Source organism: Oncorhynchus keta, chromosome 28 (genome assembly GCF_023373465.1).
Source record: "Oncorhynchus keta strain PuntledgeMale-10-30-2019 chromosome 28, Oket_V2, whole genome shotgun sequence".
Lineage (NCBI taxonomy): Eukaryota > Metazoa > Chordata > Actinopteri > Salmoniformes > Salmonidae > Oncorhynchus > Oncorhynchus keta.
The window spans coordinates 49,635,398-49,659,685 of record NC_068448.1 but is presented as its reverse complement, the minus strand read 5'-3'; the positions used below and the strand labels follow the sequence as shown (position 1 = coordinate 49,659,685).

The following is a 24,288-nucleotide window of genomic DNA, read 5'->3' as shown; positions in this document are numbered from 1 at the left end:
AAGGCACTGCATCTCAGTGCAAGAGGTGTCACTACAGTCTCTGGTTCATATCCAGACTGTATCATCTAACCGTGATTGGGAGTCCCATAGGACGGCGCACAATTGGTCCAGCATCGTCCGAGTTTGGCCAGGGTAGAACGTCATTGTAAATAAGAATTTGTTCTTAACTAACTTGCCTAGTTAAATAAAGTCAGCTTGCAGTTCTACTGATTATGAATGTGGAATATATGGCTACTGAATGGGTGATGAAGTCCTTATGTAGGTGCCCTTCAACTTTAAGTGTCACCAATGCCTGAAAATACATTGATTTGATTGATATTTGGCATTGCAGAGAAAATAAAAAGATCAACTGATGCGTTTATTGCGGTTTGGCCCTCCCTCTTCTGCCCAATTCCAAATCAACTCCAAGCCCTTTCTGTAACAAATCTTATCGGTGTAAGCAATCCCTTACAGAAAAACCACATACATTTCACATGTGATAACATCTGTGACAACATGTGAAAGCAACACCTGATAACATGAAACTACACATGTGAAAACATGATCTCGTGAAATAAATGTGACAACATGGGGATGCAAAATGCCTACGTACGATACCATGAAACTACACATTTGAGAGTTAGATGTTTCCTATGTGAACGTTTTCACACGTGAAAAACAAATTCCACGTGAGGTGAAAACATGTTATTCTCCTCATATGTGAAAAGGTGGTGTTAACATGTGAACTCTAATTTGAATACATGTGAACATGTGGTTTCATATGTGAAGAACTGACCTCAAGTCTCTTTTTTTATGTGAAAATTTCAGGTACTTCACATGTGAAAATGTGATTTTGCATGTCTTTTTGTGTAAGGGAATCAAATGATATGTGGGTTTTAAAGTAAATGGTACACTATTCAGCTAAAATAGTGTACAAAATATTTCATCAGTGACAACATGATTATCACTTAGTAGTGATCACTTAGTAGTGACTTTTCAATATGACCCCACCTGGGATTAGAATTGACAACTTTGATCTTTCTGCTGCCCATCAAAGTCTATAGCATTCCTATACACATTCATTATCTATAATACATGTCTGCACTTAGCAAAAGAGTGCCATCTGCACTTCTATTTTAGTTAATCTTATTATTCTCTCACCATAGATTTCATAGTTATTTTAGAATAAGTATAGTTTTCTGAATAGCTGTCTACTGTTTGTGGGGGATATTATTCTGTGTTAATGTTACTCCTGAATCACTATGATAACTATAATCGTTTTTTATAATAGTGTATTTTTAACAAAGCTGATTTCTACTTTACTCAAACCCAAAGTGTACGAATACAGGTTCAATCTGTAATTGACACCGATGTGATGGTGTAGCAGGACGGTCGGGATGCCCTGAACCAAGAGTTTGTGAGTTCAAAACCCAGCTGAGGACATGTTCAATAATATTTACTGTATAAATAAACATACACAATGTAATTATGTATGTCAAAAATGTACATTGAAAACACTATGTTAAAAGAACGGTTTGTGTGTATCCTAACGGTCTCAATTTTGTTTGCAGGGCATCATCTCTGGAATCTCATTTGAAAAATATTCACGTGAAAGGTTATGTGATCACATGTAAAATCCACATGTAAAATCCACATGTAAAATCCACATGTAAACGTCAGTGTTCCAAAAAAACATGGTTGCACATGATTTCCCAGGAGGAAATTAAACCTGTGAATCATGTGTCTTTTCCATAAGGGGTATGTTATTTGCTTGCCCTCACCTTCTCATAAGCTAGATAGAATTGCTTATCCAGCAATCAAATCCTTTCAGATCTATACAAGAGCCTCTATTCGTCCATGGTTCTCCGGTCGATGGCAGGCGATTAGCAGGTGGGAAGGGCTTCCTGGGCAATGATCAGGCCTGGATGCCGATGGCCCAATTGCCTTGCACATTCCCAAGGACTGAGCAGTCCAGGACAGCAGAGACCATTGTATTCCCAGACCTCGTAGGGACAGAGGACTCTATCCAGGTGATGGAGGTGCCGGTAGCGATCTCACTACAAACACACACACGCACACACACACACACAAACACACAGATTGACATACTAAACAGACTACATCTGTTTTTGTGATTGTGAGACTAATGTAAGTGTGAACATCCTCATGATGTGAGGACTTGGAGTTGTAAATCCTCTTACCTGTACAACTTTTCCCGGTATGAGATGAAATTAGGCCCTTGCATGGCCATCCTCACGTCATGCAGGCTGAATGGGAACGGGTTGGTGAACTCCACCTTGACAAATATCTCCTGGTTCACCTTCGCTGGTCCACTCATCTGTTCAAATAGAGATGGTCCATTCACAACAATCTATGGTGATATAAGACATTATAATAATCTAGGGATTATCAACTCCCCTGCTTTGGGAGCATGGATGTTTTTCAGAATGGCTGATTTAACAAAGGCGAGGAGAGATGCAGCACTCCAGCAGCACAAATAGGTTTTTAATTGGGTACACTACTACATTAGCTCTTGGGGAAAAACTAAATAAATTTCATACATACTTTTACGGAACACTTTAAAGGATAGTTCACTCAAATTACAAAATGACAGTTTTCCTTACCATGTCAGCAGTCTATGGACAAAGTAAGAGAGCAATCCTTGATTTAATTTTGTGTACCTGGCCACTGTCACCAAATTACTGCTGATACGGTAAAGAAGATGATGACATTTTTTATTTGGGTGAACTATCCCTTTAAAGGACTAAGGAAATACATCCTAATAAAGAGGACTAATGAAACTTCCAGACCCACCGCAAATGCCAACTCGGGGCCTTTCAGGTTCACTATCTGTATGGCCATCAAGTCCTGGTTGTTCTCCATGCTCTTGGCCGTCACCACAAAGCGGAGGCTGGATTGGCAACCCAGCTTGGGCATGTAGTTCTGGGCCAGCACGACCACCTGTATCCTCGACGCTGTTGGTTTTAGGGAGACAAGAGTTTTGACAACGAAACAAATTCAATCAACAACAGGAGCATCTTTGGCAGAACATAACTTTTATAATTATTACCTGATAATCCATATTTGGATTATTTGGGATTCACCATTGTTTACCATTTGTTACCAGGTTGTTACCTGTAAAGTCTTTTGAGGTAAGTACAAGAGAGCATCCCATCTTTACCTCACTTTCTCTTACAATACAATACATACACACACCTGCTGAAACAGGACGTTGCCATAAAGCTGTAAAAGGACTGCAAAGCATTTTCTATAAACTGTTGAGGATTTTATTTCAGAGGAGGGGTCTGAAAGCTTTGCAGGACTATCATACAAAGTTGTGATACATGGAGACAAGCCCAAAAAGACCTACAGTACAGTAGGTATATGAAGGGTCACCCTGGTTTCTACTCACTCTCCATGGGTTTCAGAGTGACGTCAAAGGTCTCCTGCTTGAACTGAGCCCTTTGGATGTTGGTGTAGTAGATCGTGGAGCCAACCAGGAGGCCATGGATGGTGCGTGTGTCTTCACTCAGGTTCCTGAAGACCACAGCCATCTGGAAGTTCTGGCCAATCTTCACACGCTCCTGCGGGATCTCCAGCGTCATCTCCACGCCCTGCTCATCGTCATATTGCAAATGCGTCTTGTAGGTTCTCTCTGCATTCTTCATGGTCTCCTTATCTTTACTACTGCCTGTGTGTGTGTGGGAAGTTGGAGGGGAATAGAGTTAACATGGGACTGGTGGCCTAGGCTGGTCTAGTGATCTAAACCGCTCTCTTCGGAATACATATATCGCTGCAGCAAGGGTTTGAATCCGGCCCACTGCTATTTTAGCATCTCTCTTCTATATTTTCTTTCTCGCTATCAAATAGAATAGACAGACAAATATGAGAGGACTGGGACTACCACACTCCTTAAAAGAACAACCATGGGACTGATATGAAACTCTTGGCAATTGTATTTCACATATATATATATATATATACTGTATATACTGTACAGCCCAGGACCTCCACATCTGGCTTCTTCTGAGACCAGCCACCCTGACAGCAGATGAAACTGAGGAGTATTTCTGTCTGTAATAAAGCCCTTTTGTGAGGAAAAACTCATTCTGATTGGCTGGGCCTGGCTCCCCATGTCTGCACTCCTGCCCAGTCATTTGAAATCCATAGATTAGGGCCAAATACATTTATTTAAATCGACTGATTTCATTACATGAACTGTAACTCAGTAAAATCGTTGAAATTGATGCATGTTGCGTTTATGTTTTTTTGCAAAGTAATTTGAAAAGCAGTAATAGCAAAGTCATTTCTATTCTTCATTCTTGTTGCATTAGTTTCATGAGACATTTTGCAAACTGCCCCAATAACAACCTTTAAAATGTGCAGTTGCACCCTTGCCAGCCTACTCCATTGTCCAGGTGCCACATACCTTCTGGGTATTTGTACGTCCCTGTAATGTCCATTGGCTCATAATTGTTTCCACCAATGGACTTTGTCAGGATTTTCATGCCGACATAAGTTGTGTCTACGCTTAGTAACTCAGTTTTCCCAGTTTGTGTATTTAGCTTGTATTTGTGAACGTCGCTATTCACCTGAGGTTAAAAGAAAGAGATAAATGTGAATATGATGATTGATTTGAATTAAATAAGATGTATTGCAAATTATAAAGCATAGCTGCGTTACGGTTCATCATGGCATAGAGTGATGATGAAGTCATTATGGCTGAACATTCAACAGAGTGTTTACTGGTCAAGCATAAAGAAGACGTATTGTTTTACCTCAGCAAACACAAACGGGGCATCAAATTGATAGCCAAGCATTCCTTCCTTGATGGCTTTGACAGAGCAAGGTCCACAGCGGAAATATCCTGCAAAAACAATATCAACAACCCATGAACCTGTCTATTTGACTTTACAAGGGACAGTTCACGTTTCTAAATGTTTTCTTATTTACGACTTCCCTAGGGTGCTGTTATTTCATCCAAACGGTTTTGATATTTTGTTAGCTGGTTATTTAGCATCTTCTAGAATATATTGGCTAGCATTTTTGGAGAATACAGCAACGCAATTGGAAATGGATTGTATTAATTATCAGGGTATTGGTACATTTTCAAGATGCAGTCAATGCTTTTCAGAGCCATTTAATACATTTAAATTATTGCCTGTACAATTGCAGCCTAATATATTGGCACCCTTGCACTTTTTATCAATCATTTCCAATTTATTCTAAAATGAGTTTAGATTTAAAAAACTATTTGGTGAAATGACATGGACAAAATTATTATCACCCAAGAGCTAATACCTGGATGCAGAGGTTTTGGCCAGATAACTGCCAACAAATGCTTCCTGTGGACATCAATGAGCTTGCTGCATCTTTTATTGGATCCCTAAAACTGCTGCAAACTGCTCCAATTCTGCAATATTTTGGGGATGCATTCCACCGACTGCTGTTTTCAGTTCTCGCCATAGATTTTTGATGGGATTCAGATCTGGACTCAACACTGGCCACTCCAAAATAGTCCAGCTTTTCTTCTTGAACCATTCCTGGGTGCTTTCTGGTGTGTGTTTTAGGTTGTTGTCCTGCTGGTTGACCCAAAACCTTTGACAGAGACTCCTTTCTAGCAGAGGCGATGCTGTAATTCCATATTATCATATTTATCTGCAATCTGTAGGGCTGATCAGGTTAGTTATAATTTTGCATAGTAATGCATCTTAATCCTTTTTTTTCCATCAGTCACAATCCCTGCAGCCCACAGACAAGTTTTTCCTTTTCATGACTCATCTGTCACTGAGTCTGAAGCAGAGGGATCTGGCCCACAGATTCAACATCCACCAGCGGACTGTGAGCTGCATCGTGACAACATGGGGCAACTTTCTTAACACATTTCTTTGTTTCAGCCCCATATGGAGGCTCTGTCAGTGAGGAGATCCTGAAGCAGTCCGACATCGTTTCTCTGCTGAAACCAGCGATGGCCATAATGGTGGAAAAAGGTTTCCTTGTGGATGACTGTGTGCCCTGTAAGGTCTATACAGACCATTGCCCTGTAAGGTCTATACAGACCATTGTTCCTCTGAAAGAGAGCACAGACGCCAGCAGCAGAATTCAGGGAGACGCAATACATCTCGGCCGATGGTCCCTGTGTAGCAGCTGACTTGCAGAGAGAAGGAGCACAAGTTGTTTGACACCGTCATCCCTCTCACCATCCCTGGAAGCATCAACCAGCTCTACACCTTTGCCTGCCTCGTCGTCAACTACCAGAATGGGTCCCTGGTCAAAGCATGGACTAGCGATGCTGTCAATTTCAATACTATTAGACTGGTAACTGATTTCCCGTTTTTTTTTGTTTCTGCTGCAGTTTTTCTCCAAGTCTACAGCCTGTGTTAACAGCTACATTCAGACACTTTCTTGAATATAAATGCCATTATGTAGGCCTGCGCTCTACTATTTTGTCCAGTGTTCTCAATAACAAAGCGACACGTTTCCCCAAAACATTTGACGTCACTATCATTTCAACTATATTGCTGGATTCAGGGGGATAAAACTGTTACCCACTGGTTTTGTGCAAATCTTTCAAAATCTAAAGCCTTATACTTCATAACTTTAGGAAATAATAACATCTGCTGAAATAATCACAGATGTGGTGAAGACGTACAAAATGTGTTTAATCTTTTAAGTTTAAAAATCATTAGAGACAAACAACAAGAACTGGGACAATTACATAATGCTCATTCGGGAGCTAACATGGCTGCCGTAGAATATTGTAGTGTTATGTGAAGGCATCGCAATGCAGAAACCTCAATGTCCCAACTCTCTAAACACATGGCTCTGGATATGTGAAACAAGTGTGTTGGGTATCTTGTTTTGCAACACAACACAATCTAAAGTAAATGCTTTAAAAGCACGAGAACAGCCATAAACATAGAAAGGGCCCAAGAACATTCATTTCAAATGAAAAAATGCAAATGTGGAAAAATATACAGCGAGGTCAATAATTATTGGCACCCTTGATAAAGATGAGCAAAAAAGACTGTATAGAATAAATTATTCTAATACAAATACTGAGCTATTCTATATTGTATAAAAATATATATGTTCTATTATACTAATACAATTGCTTAGAGAAAGAGAAAAAACTAGCTCTATTTTCATGTTATCTGACCATACAGTAGCATCTCCCTAGAGTTTAATAAATGGCATTGGCACATGGATTGGAAACAGCGCTATGGTCAGATGACATGAAAATGAAGCTCTTTGGCCACGCGCACCAGTGGTGGGCTTGGTGTTGAAAAACAGAAGCGTATGCATAAAAGTACCTCATACCTATGGTAAAATAAGGTGGTGGATTTTTGATGTTTTGGGACTATTTTGCTTCCATTGGTCCTGGGGCCTTTGTTAAGATCAATGGCATCATGGACTTTACCAAGTACCAGGATATTTTATCCAAAAACCTGGTTGCTTCTGCCTTGACGCTGACACTTGGCTGCAAGTGGATCTTCCAGCATGACAATAACCCCAAGCACTGATCAAAATCCACAAACAAATGGTTAATTGAGTACAAAATCAACCTGTTGTTTGAATTGAAGAGGGCAGTCCATAAGTGCAGATTAAAGATATCAAGGATCTGGAGAGATTCTTTATCGAGGAACTGTGGTCTGATATCACTCCTAATGTGTTTGTTCTCCAATCTCGTAAAACATTGAAGGAAAAGGCTCAGTGTCGTTATCCTCGCAATGGGAGGGTGCTGGACTATTGAAAACAGGGATGCCAATCATTTTGACCCTCTTTTTTAGATGGTTTTGTATTACTTGTTAAATAAACAAAATATATTTTGCTGAGCAATTGTATTAGTATAAAATAATGTAATGTTTTTCCATACAATATAGCTCAGTATTTGCATTTATTTAGCCTTCAAATGATCATGGAACACACTATCTTAAATGGCTGCGTTTTCATTAATTTTATTATGCAATTTTGAATCCCATTCTAAGCATAAAAAATGTGTATACAGAAATGAAAATTAGGTCTCTCTCTCCCATTATCCTAATTTCTCTCTTACCATCACTGGTTTCCTGGGGGGTTGAATCCACCACCTGCCAGCCACCTAAGTTCTGGTATGCAGGGAGGTCAAATCTGGACAAGTAAGCCTCATTCCAGCAGTGGTAGTTCCTGTGGAGACAATGCACACCTCTCAATAACACAATAACATCTGGCATCGTGCACCCATCAGGAACACTATCTGGCATCCTGCACCCATCAGGAACACTATCTGGCATCCTGCACCCACCAGGAACACTATCTGGCATCCTGCACCCATCAGGAACACTATCTGGCATCCTGCACCCATCATGAACACTATCTGGAATCCGTCACCCATCAGGAGCACTATCTGGCATCCTGCACCCACCAGGAACACTATCTGGCATCCTGCACCACTCAGGTACGCTATCTGGCATCCTGCACCACTCAGGTACACAATCTGTCATCCTTCACCACTGAGATACACTATCTGGGATTCTGCACAATCATTTTCTTCTTGGAGCACATTGATTTAAAGATAACAGGGACATCTAGTCCATTTCACCCCCCATCATGCTATGACTAAACTGTTTTTACAGTACATACAGTGAAAGATAGGATTATAGAAAACTACGTTCTGGGATTTCATTTTCATTCAATACAAATGGATAAGCAGAAATATAACTACCAGATTGAGTCTCTGGTAAGGCGCTCGTTCAGTTCAAGCTGATTTCCCACTGAGTTGAAGACGAGATCTGTGATTATGTTCCCTGTGTTGTCGTGGGCGGAGTTGAAGTTGGTGATCACCCTGGCAGGGATGCCCAGACACCGCAGAACTGGGGCAGGGGAGGGGACACCGTTAAAGAGACTAGGCAATACTTCAAAAATAAGCATATATTAATTTACATGCAATTGTTAACATTAATAAATGTTTAACTAATACATTAAATGTATTCAATCAATTGATTAGAGTAGATTTACCGATATAACTTTCAGAAGTGTGTTTTACTTGCACAGCAGCGGGCCTTGTCTGAGGAAACTGCTACCTATTTTTATCTGCTAATAGGATTTAATTACACATTTTCTACATCTCATGCATACCTAGAAAGTGGCCTATGCTCCAGACTAGTCAGAAAACCGGGATTTGTGTATTGAGCTATGGCTTAGCATAATGAGCATGGCCTTATTTCTATTACAGCATACTGGATGACTGTCATTCAATGTAACAGCGGTAGGTTTAGGCTACTACACGATACAAAAATGTTCCCTGTACCCATCATGAGGTTCCTACAACCTAGTCTATGAATGAAAGTTTGCAACGTAGGTGCGCAGGTCGGGAGAATTTTGAGTAATCAAGGTGACAGACAGTGACACATTCAATACCGCCTTGCACACTCAACATCTAGCTGATCTAGGGTGTAATATGTTTAGCCCTGTTTTGTTCCGTTTCCTTCAGTTTAAGAAATGTTTTTCAACAGAATCGCCGGAATTAAAACACCTTTTATCACACAGCCACATAAAAACAGCACGATCACTTTATTTGTTGTTTACAGTTGAAGTCCGAAGTTTACATACAGTTAGGTTGGAGTCATTAAAACTCGTTTTCAACCACTCCACAAATTTCCTGTTAACGAACTATAGTTTTGGCAAGTCGTTTAGGACATCTACTTTGTGCACGACACAAGTCATTTTTCCAACAATTGTTTACAGACATATTATTTCACTTATAATTCACTGTATCACAATTCCAATGGGTCAGAAGTGTACATACACTTAAGTTGACTGTGCCTTTAAACAGCTTGGAAAATTCCAGAAAATGATGTCATGGCTTTAGAAACTTCTGATAGGCTAATTGACATAATTTGAGTAAATTGGAGGTGTACCTGGGGATGTATTTCAAGGCCTACCTTCAAACTCAGTGCCTCTTTGTTTGACATCATGGGAAAATCAGAAGAAATCAGCCAAGACCTCAGAAAAACAAATTGTATACCTCAACAAGTCTGGTTCATCTTTGGGAGCAATTTCCAAACGCCTGAAGTTACCACGTTCATCTGTACAAACAATAGTTCGCAGGTATAAACACCATGGGACGGCGCAGCCATCATACCGCTCAGGAAAGAGACATGTTCTGTCTCCTAGAGATGAACGTACTTCGGGGCGAAAAGTGCAAATCAATCCCAGAACAACAGTGAAGGACCTTGTGAAGATGCTGGAGGAAACAGGTCCAAAATTATCTATATCCTCAGTAAAATGAGTCCTATATCGACATAACCTGAAAGGCCACTTAGCAAGGAAGAAGCCACTGCTCCAAAACCACCATAAAGGCCAGACTACGGTTTGCAACTGCACATGGGGACAAAGATTGTACTTTTTGGTGAAATGTCCTCTGGTCTGATGAAACAAAAATACAACTGTTTGGCCATAATCATTATGTTTGGAGGAAAAAGGAGGAGGCTTGCAAGCCAAAGAACACCATCCCAACCTTGAAACACAGGGGTGGCAGCATCATGTTGTGGGGTGCTTTGCTGCAGAAGGGACTGGTGCACTTCACAAAATAGATGGCATCACGAGGCAGGAAAATGATGTGGATATATTGAAGCAACATATCAAGACAGGAAGTTAAAGCTTGGTCACAAATGGGTCTTCCAAATGGACAATGACCCCAAGCATACTTCCAAAGTTGTGGCAAAATGGCTTAAGGACAACAAAGTCAAGGTATTGGAGTGGCCATCACAAAGCCCTGACCTCAATCCTAGAAAATCTGTGGGTAGAACTGAAAAAGCGTGTGTGAGCAAGGAGGTCTTCAAACCTGACTCAGTTAACACCAGCTCTGTCAAGAGGAATAGGCCATAATTCACCCAACTTAATGTGGGAAGCTTGTGGAAGGCTACCCAAAACGTTTGACCCAAGTTAAACAATTTAAAGGCAATGCTACCAAATACTAATCAAGTGTATGTAAACTTCTGACCGACCTGAAATGTGATGGAAAGACATAAAAGCTGACATTAAATCATTCTCTCTACTATTATTCTGACATTTCACATTCTTAAAATCAAGTGGTAATCCTAACTGACCTAAAACAAGGAATTTTTACTAGGATTAAATATCAGGAATTGTGAAAATCTGAGTTTAAATGTATTTGGCTAAGGTGTATGTAAACTTCCGACTTCAACTGTATATAATTTCTTCTCGTAACTATCTACAAGCTCTCCTCCTCTCACTTTTCCCCTTCCCTTGTGGACTCCAGTGCACAACACTACAGCTGTGGGTGACCAGGTGAAAAAACCTTTCCAAGCCAAACCATATCACGACCGCTAACCTCTATAGACAGCCTGCATACTGTAGTTGTCATATCATTGTCAACTAGAAAAAAATTGAACTAACACATTCGTTGCTGCTACAATCATGCTGTACAGTGTACGGTCAGAAAGCAGTTTAGCAGTTACACCAGCGGACCCCGATGGCAATAAATTAATTCAACCAGAACAGTTGCATTGATGAAGTGTGTACAACCCTCTCAAAAAACTAAGCAGAGCTCATGCCTTTGGTGCAACTTTTTTCAAATCATCATTAGAGGTGCATCATGCAGACTTACAATGCATTAAAAATCAAAACATATTCCCGAACATTTGTATTATCAGATACTCAACCAGGTCTGTAGCGCTCAGCAAAGAACAGCAGCATGTGCGCACTCCCTCAAATCTTGGAGAAAATAACTTTTCTGTTTTATTCATCTATGTGCCTTTATAGGCCACGCAATTCAATACTCATCTTTAAAATAAAAGCAATTTAGGTAAAAATAATGAAATAGAAGGACAGATTAATAGCAATAAAAACTTTCCCGTAGAGGCACAGAATATGTTTGAGGATAAACAAAAATAAATTAAGGAACTTATTCAAGAAGTAATATATTATAAAAAAATTATCAAACTGGTTGAATGTGAGGGAAAAATGCACCAAATCATTTCTTATCTTCAACATAGAAATGCTACCAAAAATAATTTACTGAAACTTGTTACAACTAACAGTCACCCATGATTTACCAAAGAATATTTTGAAAGAGGGAAAGTACTTTTAAGCATAAGTTTTGGTTACAGTCTCCTCCATCTCCAATATCCAACATTTTTTTCTATTAATAATGTAAAATGAACAGCTGTACAGAAAGACTCATGTGAAGGCCAAATTACAGAGGAGGAACATCTTGGTGCAAGTCCAGGAAAACCCTATGCCTGGATGGCATACCAAACCTTTTTTTTATGTACTGTACTCAGAGGACCGTTTATTAGGATGTTTTAATCACTCCTATAAAACTGGTAGATTATCAGATACTCAACCAGGTCTGATTTCATTATTACTGAGGCATAAACCAAGTGGTAAATATATAAATATCCAGTCCATTGTCACGCCCTGGTCGAAGTATGTATGTTTGTCTTCATTTATTTGGTCAGGCCAGGGTGTGACATGGGTTTATTTTGTGGTGTGTTTTTGTATTGGGGTTTTAGTAGGTATTGGGATTGTGGCTGAGTAGGGTTGTCTAGAAAAGTCTATGGTTGCCTTGAGGTGGTTCTTAATCAGAGGCAGGTGATTATCGTTGTCTCTGATTGGGAACCATATTTAGGCAGCCATGTTCTTTGAGTGTTTCGTGGGTGATTGTTCCTGTCATTGTGTTTGCACCAGATTGGGCTGTTTCGGTTTTCACATTTCATTATTTTGTAGTTTCTTCACGTATAGTTTTTTTCCTTCATTAAAATATCATGAATCATCACCACGCTGCATTTTGGTCCGACTCTCCTTCTCCACAAGAAAGCTGTTACATCCATTTAAAAAAAATTGGAGGCCCCTTACAACTAATGAAAAATACTAACAAAAATGCGTAGCGCACAGAATATTTTTTTAAATTGTTGGATATTTTTCCATATAGATCGCAAAATACTTGAAAAGAGATTTTTGATGTACAGATTCAATGGCACATGGTTTATGAACGGATACACAAAACGATGCTGGATTCTAAACTTATTGTTTTTCAATTTAAATTACTATACAAAATTCTTGCAACCAATTTAATGTTATACTGTATAAATGAGGGATACAACCATCCCAGATCTGCAGATTTTGCTGCAAAGAGACAGAATATTTAGGTAATTTGTTTTGGTACTGTTCATGTTTACCTTGTTTTGGTCGCAAGTTCAGGAATGGCTGAATAATTATTGCTAACTCTGTAAATATAACTGCTGGGTGATTTAAAAAGCCATAGTCAATCCATCAATAATATAATAATACTCAAAATGTTTCTCTTTAATTTACAATCATCTGTAGAAACTATGAGTATAGAAAGGTTCAGAACTTTTGTGAAACATCACATTACAGTTGAAAAATATTTGGCAAATAGAAATTAAAACTGGACGGTCTTCAGAAATAGATGGGAGGGTTTGAGGTTTTCTGAAGGATGGGATTAAAAACCAACAAAAGAGAACTATTTTAAAATATACTGTGTCTGTAAAATGTATATAGTATGTATAAGCTGGAAGTAGAAGCCTAGGTGTTGTTGTCCATTAGTTTACTACAATTAGGGGAGGATGGTAGGGTTACGGGAAAGATTGGAAATGATGCAGACAATTTATTAATGGAAACCACAATCCATCTGCAATATTAAAACTGATCTACCCTCTAATTTTAAGGCAACCTTTTCTCAGTTGAAAACTGCAGTTTATAACTGGATGGGCCTGTTTTCTATTGCCCATCAATCCCTTAGTGAAAATCACAGGTCATTTGGAAGACACATGACCTATGTTGTGGGGTGGACATAATAATGTTGACTGATTTTGAAAATGAAAAGGGAATTTAATCAGGCACTCACAGGTGTTGAACGTCCCGGCGTAGACCCAGCACTGGGCGAAGCTGACGGGCCCTTTGTTGACGTACTGGAGCAGGATCTGGTCACTGCCAATCCAGAAGGTTGGTGCAGTGCCGAGGGAGTAGTCATCGCTCCAGTTGCCCACCAAGACCCCGCGGTCATCCTGGGAGTTCATCTGGGTCCACAAGGAATGGAAAAATATATAGAAAACCCCCCAAAGAGATTAGTGCACCAGGTATATAAGTTAGTTTGAAATGAAATGTTCAGAGTAAGTTGATAAAAGCATGCAAAAGAAAATTGAGTGTTTAATTAAGGCCAGGTACCGGGGTAATTGTTTCCTTTATTCATATCACAATAAACTTTTACCAGTTAAATGTAGACACAAATATACACTTTTTTTTTTTTACACTTTTTCCTGAAATATTATATCAAAATAATCTAGTGAGGCAATATCTCATTCAATATGCACTGTATATGTGTAAGGACCGACCCTGGAGATTAGAAGCAGGTACGGGGAGTTGAACATTTAATATGGAACAGACAACAAACAGGCATACCCCGTCAGAACCGGGTATGCAACGTCAAACGAACATCAATCCTGAAGCGGGGAACAGACAGATATAGGGGAGATAATGACACAGGTGTTGAGTCTAGGTGAGTCCAATAATCACTGATGTGCGTGACAGGGGGGGGAGGCAGGTGTGCGTAATGATGGTTGCAGGAGTGTGTAATGCTGGGGAGCCTGACGCCTTTGAGCGCCAGGGAGGGGGAGTTGGAGCAGGCGTGATTATATGTATAGTATCTACTGCGAATCACATTCTGTGGATGTAGACTAAAGTTCAGGTTAAATGCTTGGTACGTCTTGTGGTTGTGAAAAGCACTTGGCTGTTAGTGCTTAAACTAGGGCTCATTTTGGAATTTGTGTAGTGTGCTTATGTTATATGCAAATATCACTCACCATTGCAGAGCCTATCCTGCAGACTTTGACAGCATTGCCTCTGTTTACTAGAGGCATGTGTGAGTCATCCAAGATTTTGATACAGGCATCAAGAATCCCTTCCCCAAACTACAAGAGAGAAATATAGCCTCCAGCCTCAAAAAAGGAACAATAATGACACAACTGTAAATGTGTGTGTAGTGTATACAGGACATTAAGGTATTTGATCTGTGTGTGTGTGTGTGTGCGTGGGGCATGTGTGTGTAGTCTTTTGATGTACCTGACCATAATACCATTGTCTTCCATCACCTGATTCCTCCTGGTATATGTAGCCATTTTCATTCATCACATACTCCTGCCTTTCTTCCTCATTGGGCATGTACACCTCATCATCTAAAGAAATCAGAAATAAATTGCAGCCTCATTACCAGAATATGGTCATCTGTTACTTTAGATGTGACTTGTAAGGATGAGAATTGGATGTTCATCATTTGATTTCTAATGCCTGACCTGTGTCTATAAATTAATTTGTGTCACGTGAACTAATTGAGACCGTGGTCACATGTCCTTGGAAGGAAGCCACATCCTGTTGAGCTCCGTGCGCTGTCTGACGTCCAAGTCTTTGCGTGCACACAGCTGATGTTCCACTATCTGAACCCTCCTAACAGCGCATTACATTGGTGGCAGCTGTGTCTTCTGAAGTTATCGCTGGACTAAAGTGACATGACCTCGCTAGGCTGCATGCATGCTAGCCAGGCCTACTCTAGCCCTATGGAGCAAGCATACGACGAGAAGCATGGGCAGCTTTCTCTGCACTATCATCTCCCTCACTGCTAGCTTATTGGATGGGTGAACAGTGAGTACTAGACTGCCCACATGTCTGAAATGTCATTACCAACTAAGTACATTTTACCCAGACTTTGACACATACTGGACCTTCCTTTTGCTTTGTGGATGTGATGGGAATGGGGCTTCTCCCGCCATTCTGGACGGGTTTGAGCCGTGGATTATACAACTTGGATGCGACAACAATTCTGCATGGAGGCACCCCCGAGTGGGAGAACTCTGCTCTCCGACCGGCTGGTTACCCATATGGGATGGATGGAGCTGTGTGGGAGAACTATGTTACCGGCTACTGTTTGTGTGAGGGACTTTTGTATGAATGTGAAACCGAAGGAGGCCTTGGTGATGCGTTTCCCATATGACTGTGGGCCTGCTACCTGCATGTGGACCGCGCCTGATCCTCTTTGATGGTTTGGTGAAAAAGGTTGTTTAATAAAAGAGAAAATATGGACTGAATGTTATTTTACACTGTTGTTGTATCGGCTTTTGACATTTTGTATTTTGTCAGTAGAATTTTGCATTTAACTGTGGAGCTTTAACAAAAATAAAATAAAAAAAGTGACTCCATGTTTTTCTTTTGTGAATCAAAATATACTTTTCATGCAGGCTACAGTATCTCATCACTGTCAGATTTTTTTGGTGTCATGAATCAACAAATTAAACATTTAAATATTTCCCAAATGTTCTGTTCCTAAACTAGTATAGTGTATTTTTTCAATTTACGAAACAACAACATTTCTTAGTGGGAGGGGGATGAATGTTAGGATGAGAATTGATTTTCATCATTTAATACTCATGTCCAAGTCTTAGCTTTCATATAGCTGATGTTCCACTCTCCGAATCCTCCAACCGGCGTGTTACAGCATGTTAAAAATGACACCTGCCAGCATGAATTACACTTGATAACATGTGTTTCTCATGTGATTGCATGTGATCACAAGCTAATGTGATAACTTTTGTTCACATGTAAAAGCAACATGTGATAACATTGAACTACACATGTGAAAACATGATACCATGTGAAATAAATGTGACAACATGGTGATGCAAATTTCAACATGCGAAAAATGCAACTTTATATTTTCAAGTGAAAGTTGTTTACATGTGAAAAATGCAACTCCACATATGAGAGTTAGAATATTCAATTCAGGTGATGTGAAATGTTCTTTCTTTTTTTTAAACGTGAGAAATCACATTTTTAAGCGTTTTCATTTTCAGTTTCACATATGGTGTCTCTTTTTTTATTTACATGTGATAATTTCAGCTCTACATATGTGACATTTTTTTATTTAATGTGATAATCTATATATATAATGTGATTTCACACGTAAAAAAAACATAAAGGGGAATGAAATTATAGGGGGGTTTCAAAGTAAGTGGTACGATGTTCAGATAAAATAAATACTTTTTACACTAATCAAGGATAATGAGATTCCATTTGACATGATCACTTAGAACTGACTTTTCAATATGACCCCACCTGGGATTTCAACTCACAACCAATGGATTTGAGGTACGCTGATCAATCTGTGGCGCTGCAAAGTCTGTACTGTAACGTTCCTCTCTACACTTTCATTACCTATAATACATCTCTGCACATGAGTTCCATCTGAATATTCTCTGATCATTGATGATGTGAGTGGTTTTCTGTATAGTTGTCACATGTTGGTGGGGCATATTATTATTGTAAACATGTTTTTTCTTGAGTGTATTTTTAACAAAACTGGGATTAAATTGACTTAAATTCCAATTTTTGGTATACAGGTTAAATCAGCCATTGAATAAGACGTGGTGGAGTAGCAGGAATATTGGAATACCTTCAACTAAGAGGTTACGAGTTCATATCCCAGGTGAGGACATGTTGAATAATAATTACCATGTAAACATACACAATGTAATCATGTGAAAGTGTCAACTATATAAGTATAGTAACTATAAGTATGTTAAAAGCACAAAATTTGAATCCACGTGTGAAAGGTTATGTGAGATATCATCACTTTAAGTTTTTAAAAAAACAAAATTTCACATGATTTAACATTGAATGTCACATGTGAATTCATGTGATTTTCCATGTGTGAAATCATTTGTTTTTTTCCCGTAAGGGGTGTATAATACATATGTTTTATCTTAAGCGGTCCGAAGAGGACAAACAAAAATCCACAAAGATTCCACTCACTGGACGCCCAGGCGTTGAACAGGAGGTAGAAGTCTGTTCCAGAGTCATTTTGTGTCCTTGAGACTCCATTGGACCCGATGACCGCCACACTCGTGTAGTACTTCCCGATGATGGCGTCCGCAGAAGGGGTGATGCCCACCACGCACTCATCCCCTTGTTGCTGTATCATGCGGCCGGTCCAATTCCCAGATTGTGAGCCGTCAAAGGAGATGATGATCTTTGTGCCATTCAACATGTAGGTATTGATACCTGAGGGAGAAGGTGACATGACAGGGGAAACGTCAACACATGTAGACACTCATGTTTCCACAGGAACTATCTTAGTATTTAATATGATGTTATGTGGTAACAATCAATACTTTCTGGTACATTCTTCAAATAATTAACCTCAGTTGGTAACAAATGGTACCAAGTAGCTACTGTTTTAATGAGTATTGAAGAAACAAAGCAAGTAAATCATAAGTTATTACTGTGTAATTATTGTGTTACCATGACATTTATTTTATAAATACCTGATAATTTTCTGTACTGTAAAATAAAGTGGCACCCAAAAAAATAGTTAACAACACATCAACCAACACAAGTCAAGGTCTGCTCAATATCACAACAACATTACAGAAGATACTGTTGTCGGTAGTCTGTGCAGCGCGACTGCAATAAAGGTGACCTGGAATGCAACAAACCATCAGTAGTGGAAAAAGTACTCAATTGTCATACTCGGGTAAAAGTACAATCTTTACATCAAATTCCTTACATTAAACAAACCAGACGGCAGGATTTTCTTGTTTTTGTATTTATTTATGGACGACCAGGGGCACACCTCCAGCTCTCACACATCATTTACAAATGCAGTATTTGTTTTTAGCGAGTCCATCAGATCAGAGGCAGTAGGGATGACAACAAGTTACATTGATAGGTGAGTGAAATTGACCATATTTCTGTCCCGCCTGAGCATTCGAAATGTAATGAGTAATTTTGACTGTCAGGGAAAATATATGGAGTAAAAAGTACTTATTTTCTTTAGGAATGTAGTGGAGTAAAAGTAAAAAGTTGTCAAAAGTATAAATAGCAATGAACAGCTACTCAAAAAAAAGTACTTAAGTAGTACTTCAAAGTATTTTTTACATAGTTACTTTACACGACTGCAAACCATTAACTGCAGATGGATTGCTAGGGTACGCTGCTCCAGCTGCACATATTTAAATTCACATACTCTATCTTCATTCATAACACTCTCATAATTTCAACAAGGATGATGCATGTCCATTTGCACCATTATTTTAGAAGTGCCTCACAATTACCACGCAACCACTCTGCTTAGTTTTTTTATGTCCTATTCTCAAAACCTTTTGAACACAGTAAACTAGGAATTTCACAGCAGATGTAAGAGGACAACACCACATTCAGGGAGATAAAAAATATATTGAGCATGAAAGCCTTTTCAAGGCATAAGTGAAAGGTAAGTCGCTTGAAGGTAAAAAACAAATGGTGTCATACTTCTTAAGCAGCCATTTTCCTGTCATTCCTATTTTGTTTGTACTTAGTTGACATATTGCAGTTTTGTAGCTGACACGAAAGGGCTCGATACAATCCGTGTCGCGGAAGTTCCGTGGTAAAATACGATTGAAATTTAAAGGCAATGTTCCTGCGTTTGTGGAGACTGCATTCACAGTAAACGCTGCCATCTCAATCGGAAATTACCATTCAATTTCAATCGCGTTATTCCCGCGAAACTTCCGCAATATGGATTAAATCCAGCACATAGAGTGGCAACTCTTTTTATCAATTCCCCTGTGAGAATGATGTAAGCATTCAGTATAATGTGTGAAAGAGACCCTGGCGTCACGCCCTGACCTTAGAGAGCCTTTTTTATTCTCTATTTGGTTAGGTCAGGGTGTGATTTGCGTGGGCAAATCTATGTGTTCTACTTATTTGTTGGCCGGGTATGGTTCCGAATCAGAGGCAGCTGTCTATCGTTGTCTCTGATTGGGGATCATACTTAGGCAGCCTGTTTTCCACCAGAGTTTGTAGGATCTTTTCTTTGTATAGTTGCTGTTTAGCGCTACAGAGCGGTACGTTCGTTTCGTGGTTTTTTTGTTTGGTGTTCATCTAAAATAAAGAAAGATGTACGCTTACCACGCTGCGCCTTGGTCTCATTCCAACAATGGACGTAACACCTGGACACATCCCTATTCTACACGCTTCTTCCGAAGTGTGCACTTGCACACTCTCTTTCATGGATTCAACAATAGTGGAAACTCCCTAAATCCATGATGGGAAGTGTGCAAGAGCACACTTGGGGAGATGTTTGGAGAATCGGGAGGCACCCCAAGGTTACTATCAACAGACGTTACAGATGTTTAGATGGGAATATGTCAATAATCTGTTTTTCTTTCAACTTGGCACTTTTATATATTAGTGTTTCTGATTGGCTACAGAGGCAAAACACAGATGACAGAGAGAAGACTAGGAGAGGAACAATTGTAGTATTGAGATGCAACTTCACCTCTAACACACCAACCCCTCCCATTAAGACTATTATCAAATGGTGAACACTATAATTCATACATCACCGTCAGTGAAGTCAAGCAATGCATGTCATTTCATTTGTATCCAGCAGAAAGGAATGTACACTACATTGGTGGAAATGTGTAAAAACGTCTTACCAATGTAAAACTCAATCTGGAAATTGTCACTGGGATTTACGGGCTGGTTGAACTGGAGAGTCATCTGAAACTCTTGGGCTCTGCGGACGATGAGAATGTTGTTTTTGTACAAGTGACAGTGGTGGTCGCTCTTGTTCTCATTTTGCATCATGTCCACTCTCACACATTCCAGGGTGGCTGCAAAATAAGGAGATCACAAGCTAAATAATGATGTTTAGATAACCAGGTAACAATCGTAAAATCTTTTAGATTCAACTTTTTGGGTAAAAAGGGTACTTTTCAGGATGTCAGGTCTGAGTGTGCAGTCAAAATGGGAACAAGGATTTCTGCTGACCACTTCGACCGTGCAGAGTTGGCACACATATACAGCAAATTCTCCATTGATAAAACAAGAAATTAACACTGAGTGTTCAATCAAAACGGAAACAGTTGAGTCTGTGGACTCATGTAGACACCAGAACAGTGGTAAATTAATACACTGCTTAGTGTAAAGCCTTCGTCAAACATTTCCCGGAGTGCCTTGCTTTTCAAGTAAATTGTCGATTTAACACCCATGACTGTATTTGTTAGTGACAGAGACATGATTGTTGCATTCATCCAATTTATGTCCTATACATAGAAGAAAGGGTACCAAGAGGTTTTTTTGCGGAGGGATAGGGTTCTACCAAGACCTTTTAACATCCTAAGAACAGTTTTTGGAAGGAAGGGTTCTTTGATTGTTCTTTGGAAGGCCAGAAGGATTCTACATTGAACCATATATGATATTAAACAGCAGGCTCATTTGCAGGAATATTTTCAAAATGGTTTGTTTGACTATGATGTGTACACGTTGATTGGTTGGTACATTTTATGCTACACAAAACTAAATTACATACAGTTTTCTGAACTAATCCAATCTGTTAGCAGAGACTTGTAGATAACCTGTAGCCAGTGGGTTTGGCGACGAGTTGAAGCTGGGCCAACCAACGATGAGCGTTCTCAATGGTGGGTAGTGTATGGGGCTTTGGGACAAAACGGATGGCACTGTGATAGACTGCATCCAGTTTGTTCAGTAGAGTGTTGGAGGCTATCACACGGGAGGGTCAAGGGATGGTCAGTTTTACGAGGGTATGTTTGGCAGCATGAGTGAAGGATGCTTTGTTGCGATATAGGAAGACGATTCTAGATTTAATTTTGGATTGGAAATGCTTAATGTGAGTCTGGAAGGAGAGTTTACAGTCTAACCAGACACCCAGGTATTTGTAGTTGTCCACGTATTCTAAGTCAGAGCCGTCCAGAGTAGTGTAACATCACTAGTTACAGGCCATATCAGACATGCAAGTCACATTATGCTAATTTATAAGGCTATGTGTAATTCCTATTAGAATTCAGACAGTGTGTGGATATCCAACTCTTCAAATGTGTTTCATCTGCAACCAGTATTCAGAATTACTTGAAGAATTAACAAGACACATTTATAAAACAACCCAAACCATCTGCCTAAACCATCAGTAATGGGTGCAATAAATCCAAGTTACATATTGGATTACTTTAGAAAATGTTTGTAATTTATATTTCAGTAGCATAAGATTAATGATACTGAAACAAACAATTCAAAAAGTCTACCTGCAATAGAGCATGCTGGGAAATATGATAATGATGTGCATGGTTATGAGCTTCAAGCCTCTGTGTTAGGATAAAACTAGGCCCTCAAAATAAAGCCTTTTGAAATACATAATTGTATTGTATTGCTTTATATATATCTCTCTCTATATATATACATATATATACATTAATCGTAAAATATTTGCTTAGGATCTCACTTGGTGGATGAATGCAACAACCATCTATCTGTCACTAACCATTTATCTGCCTCCCAATTGGTGCTGCATCTCAGTGCTAGGGGCATCACTACAGACCCTGGTTTGATTCCAGGCTGTATCACAACTGGCCATGATTGGGAATCCCATAGGGCGGCGCACAATTGGCCCAGCGTCGTCCAGGTTCGGGTTGGGTGGGGTAGGTTGTCATTGTGAATAAGAATTTGTTCTTAACTGACTTGCCTAGTTAAAAAAAGGTTCAATAAAAAATAAAAAAATGCAGTCATGGGTGGTAACTCTACAGTTTACTTGGAAGGCAAGGCACTCTGGGAAATATTTGAATAAGACTTTACAATAAGCTGTTTCTTCATTTAACACTTTTCGGTGTGTATATGGGTCCATAGACTCTGGTATCAGTGTTGTTTTAACACAGTGTTAATTTATATATTTTTTTAACACTGAAGAATTTGCTCTGTAATGTGTAATGATCTCATTTATCATAATCGGCCAAGGACTGGGGTAAGAAATGGTGATGCACATTTTTGTGTGTATGATGAATTACTTACTGATGACAGAGAATTGACTAGGTCTCTCTCTTTTTTTCTCTCTCGCACATTCGCACGCATGCACACACAAACACATACTCTCAACACTTCAATTATATTTCTATATCTTGTACCATCACTGGAGGGGCCATGGGGAATTGCCACAGCCTCCCCAAAGTCCTCAAACTTGGGAAGACGGTGGTCATCTTGCTCAGCATTGGAGCTACAGATGGGGCTTTCCAGGCGCCCGGGGAAGTTGGACCCGGTACAGTGTGCAGAGGAAGACATGTTGAAAGCAGGGATCAACAGTTTTCGCTGTTCTGTAGATCAAAAAAAAATATTTGTAAAAAAGTGGTCAAGGAGATATGTATTGTATTTACAAGCAGAAAATGCTTGTATCTATGATAATTGCATAACATATTGCAACCAGGGCCACACCCAGGACCTCGGAATTGTTTTCAAAATTAACAAATCGAAACTTAGTGGGGTTATCAACTACAAATCAAATCAAATTGTATTCGTCCCATGCTTCGTAAACAACAGGTGTAGACTAACAGTGAAGTGCTTACTCAAAGGAACTTTACTGTTGAGAGTTAGGATATCAGAATTCACAAGGTGCAATTTCAAAACTTGGTAGTGCATCAGTTAACCCATGTCAGTTAAAATGTTTTAGATTGGTATATTAATCTACTGCTAGGTATAGTTGTAGTAATCCTGGCCAAATGACCGATTTGACTGTGCCCGGAGTACCTGACCTTTAGGGGGCCCCCATTGATTTTGTTCGTCACTCTCATATTTAGATATCATATTAATATGGCATAAGTCATGGATAAAACAATATATATATATACACAAGAATTCGTCAAAATGCATTGAAATATTTCAGGATGGACAATCGTCTGGAACCACTGGTACAGGCACATCAATATTCATGAGCTAACATGATACATCACTGATTTGATTGTTATCAACAGCTCGGTTTCCATCCAATTGGTGACAGATTTTCATAGGATATTCTAAAATCCGCATTCAAAACCATATGCACAATTTCCCACATTACGTATTTCCATCAAATTGACTTGTTGCAGATAAAAGACTTAGCATGCTGATGTAGTGTACATAAAAATGACTTAAGGGGTTGAATTCCCATGTATCACATTTTCAACTCTACTGTTGGTTTTGTCATGAAAAATGACCACTCTGGTCTTGGCACGTGTGTTCTAGTCAACAGCTTGTAGATACAGTGCGGGTAAAGCCTACATGATGAGATTATTATGGACACAACAGCAAGATCATAATTTATTTCATCTGTAGCCTAATAAACTGCAAGCTTTCTTTCATAAATTGTAGTGGGAGGACAGTTACCCCCCTTTAATTCATATGAAGACCACCAAATTATTTTTGGTGTCAGATGTCACCATATTATTTACTCAACACCTTCCATGACGGCAACTGCTCTTGCTCAACAACAGC

General features: G+C 39.4%; 1 protein-coding gene across 1 annotated transcript; it reads right to left on the bottom strand.

Moving 5' to 3' along the window:
- Positions 1 to 1,894: 1,894 nt before the first annotated feature.
- On the bottom strand, positions 1,895 to 23,103 carry LOC118361146 (coagulation factor XIII A chain-like). Its single transcript, XM_052484232.1, has 14 exons — positions 22,950 to 23,103; positions 20,472 to 20,648; positions 17,806 to 18,054; positions 15,067 to 15,179; positions 14,808 to 14,915; positions 13,853 to 14,024; positions 8,684 to 8,831; positions 8,036 to 8,145; positions 4,758 to 4,846; positions 4,409 to 4,571; positions 3,392 to 3,670; positions 2,794 to 2,954; positions 2,181 to 2,317; positions 1,895 to 2,036 (listed from the first exon to the last, which is right to left on the bottom strand). The coding sequence occupies exons 1-14, from the start codon at positions 23,101 to 23,103 to the stop codon at positions 1,895 to 1,897; spliced, it is 2,202 nt and encodes a 733-aa protein (XP_052340192.1).
- Between the last annotated feature and the right edge of the window lie 1,185 nt (positions 23,104 to 24,288).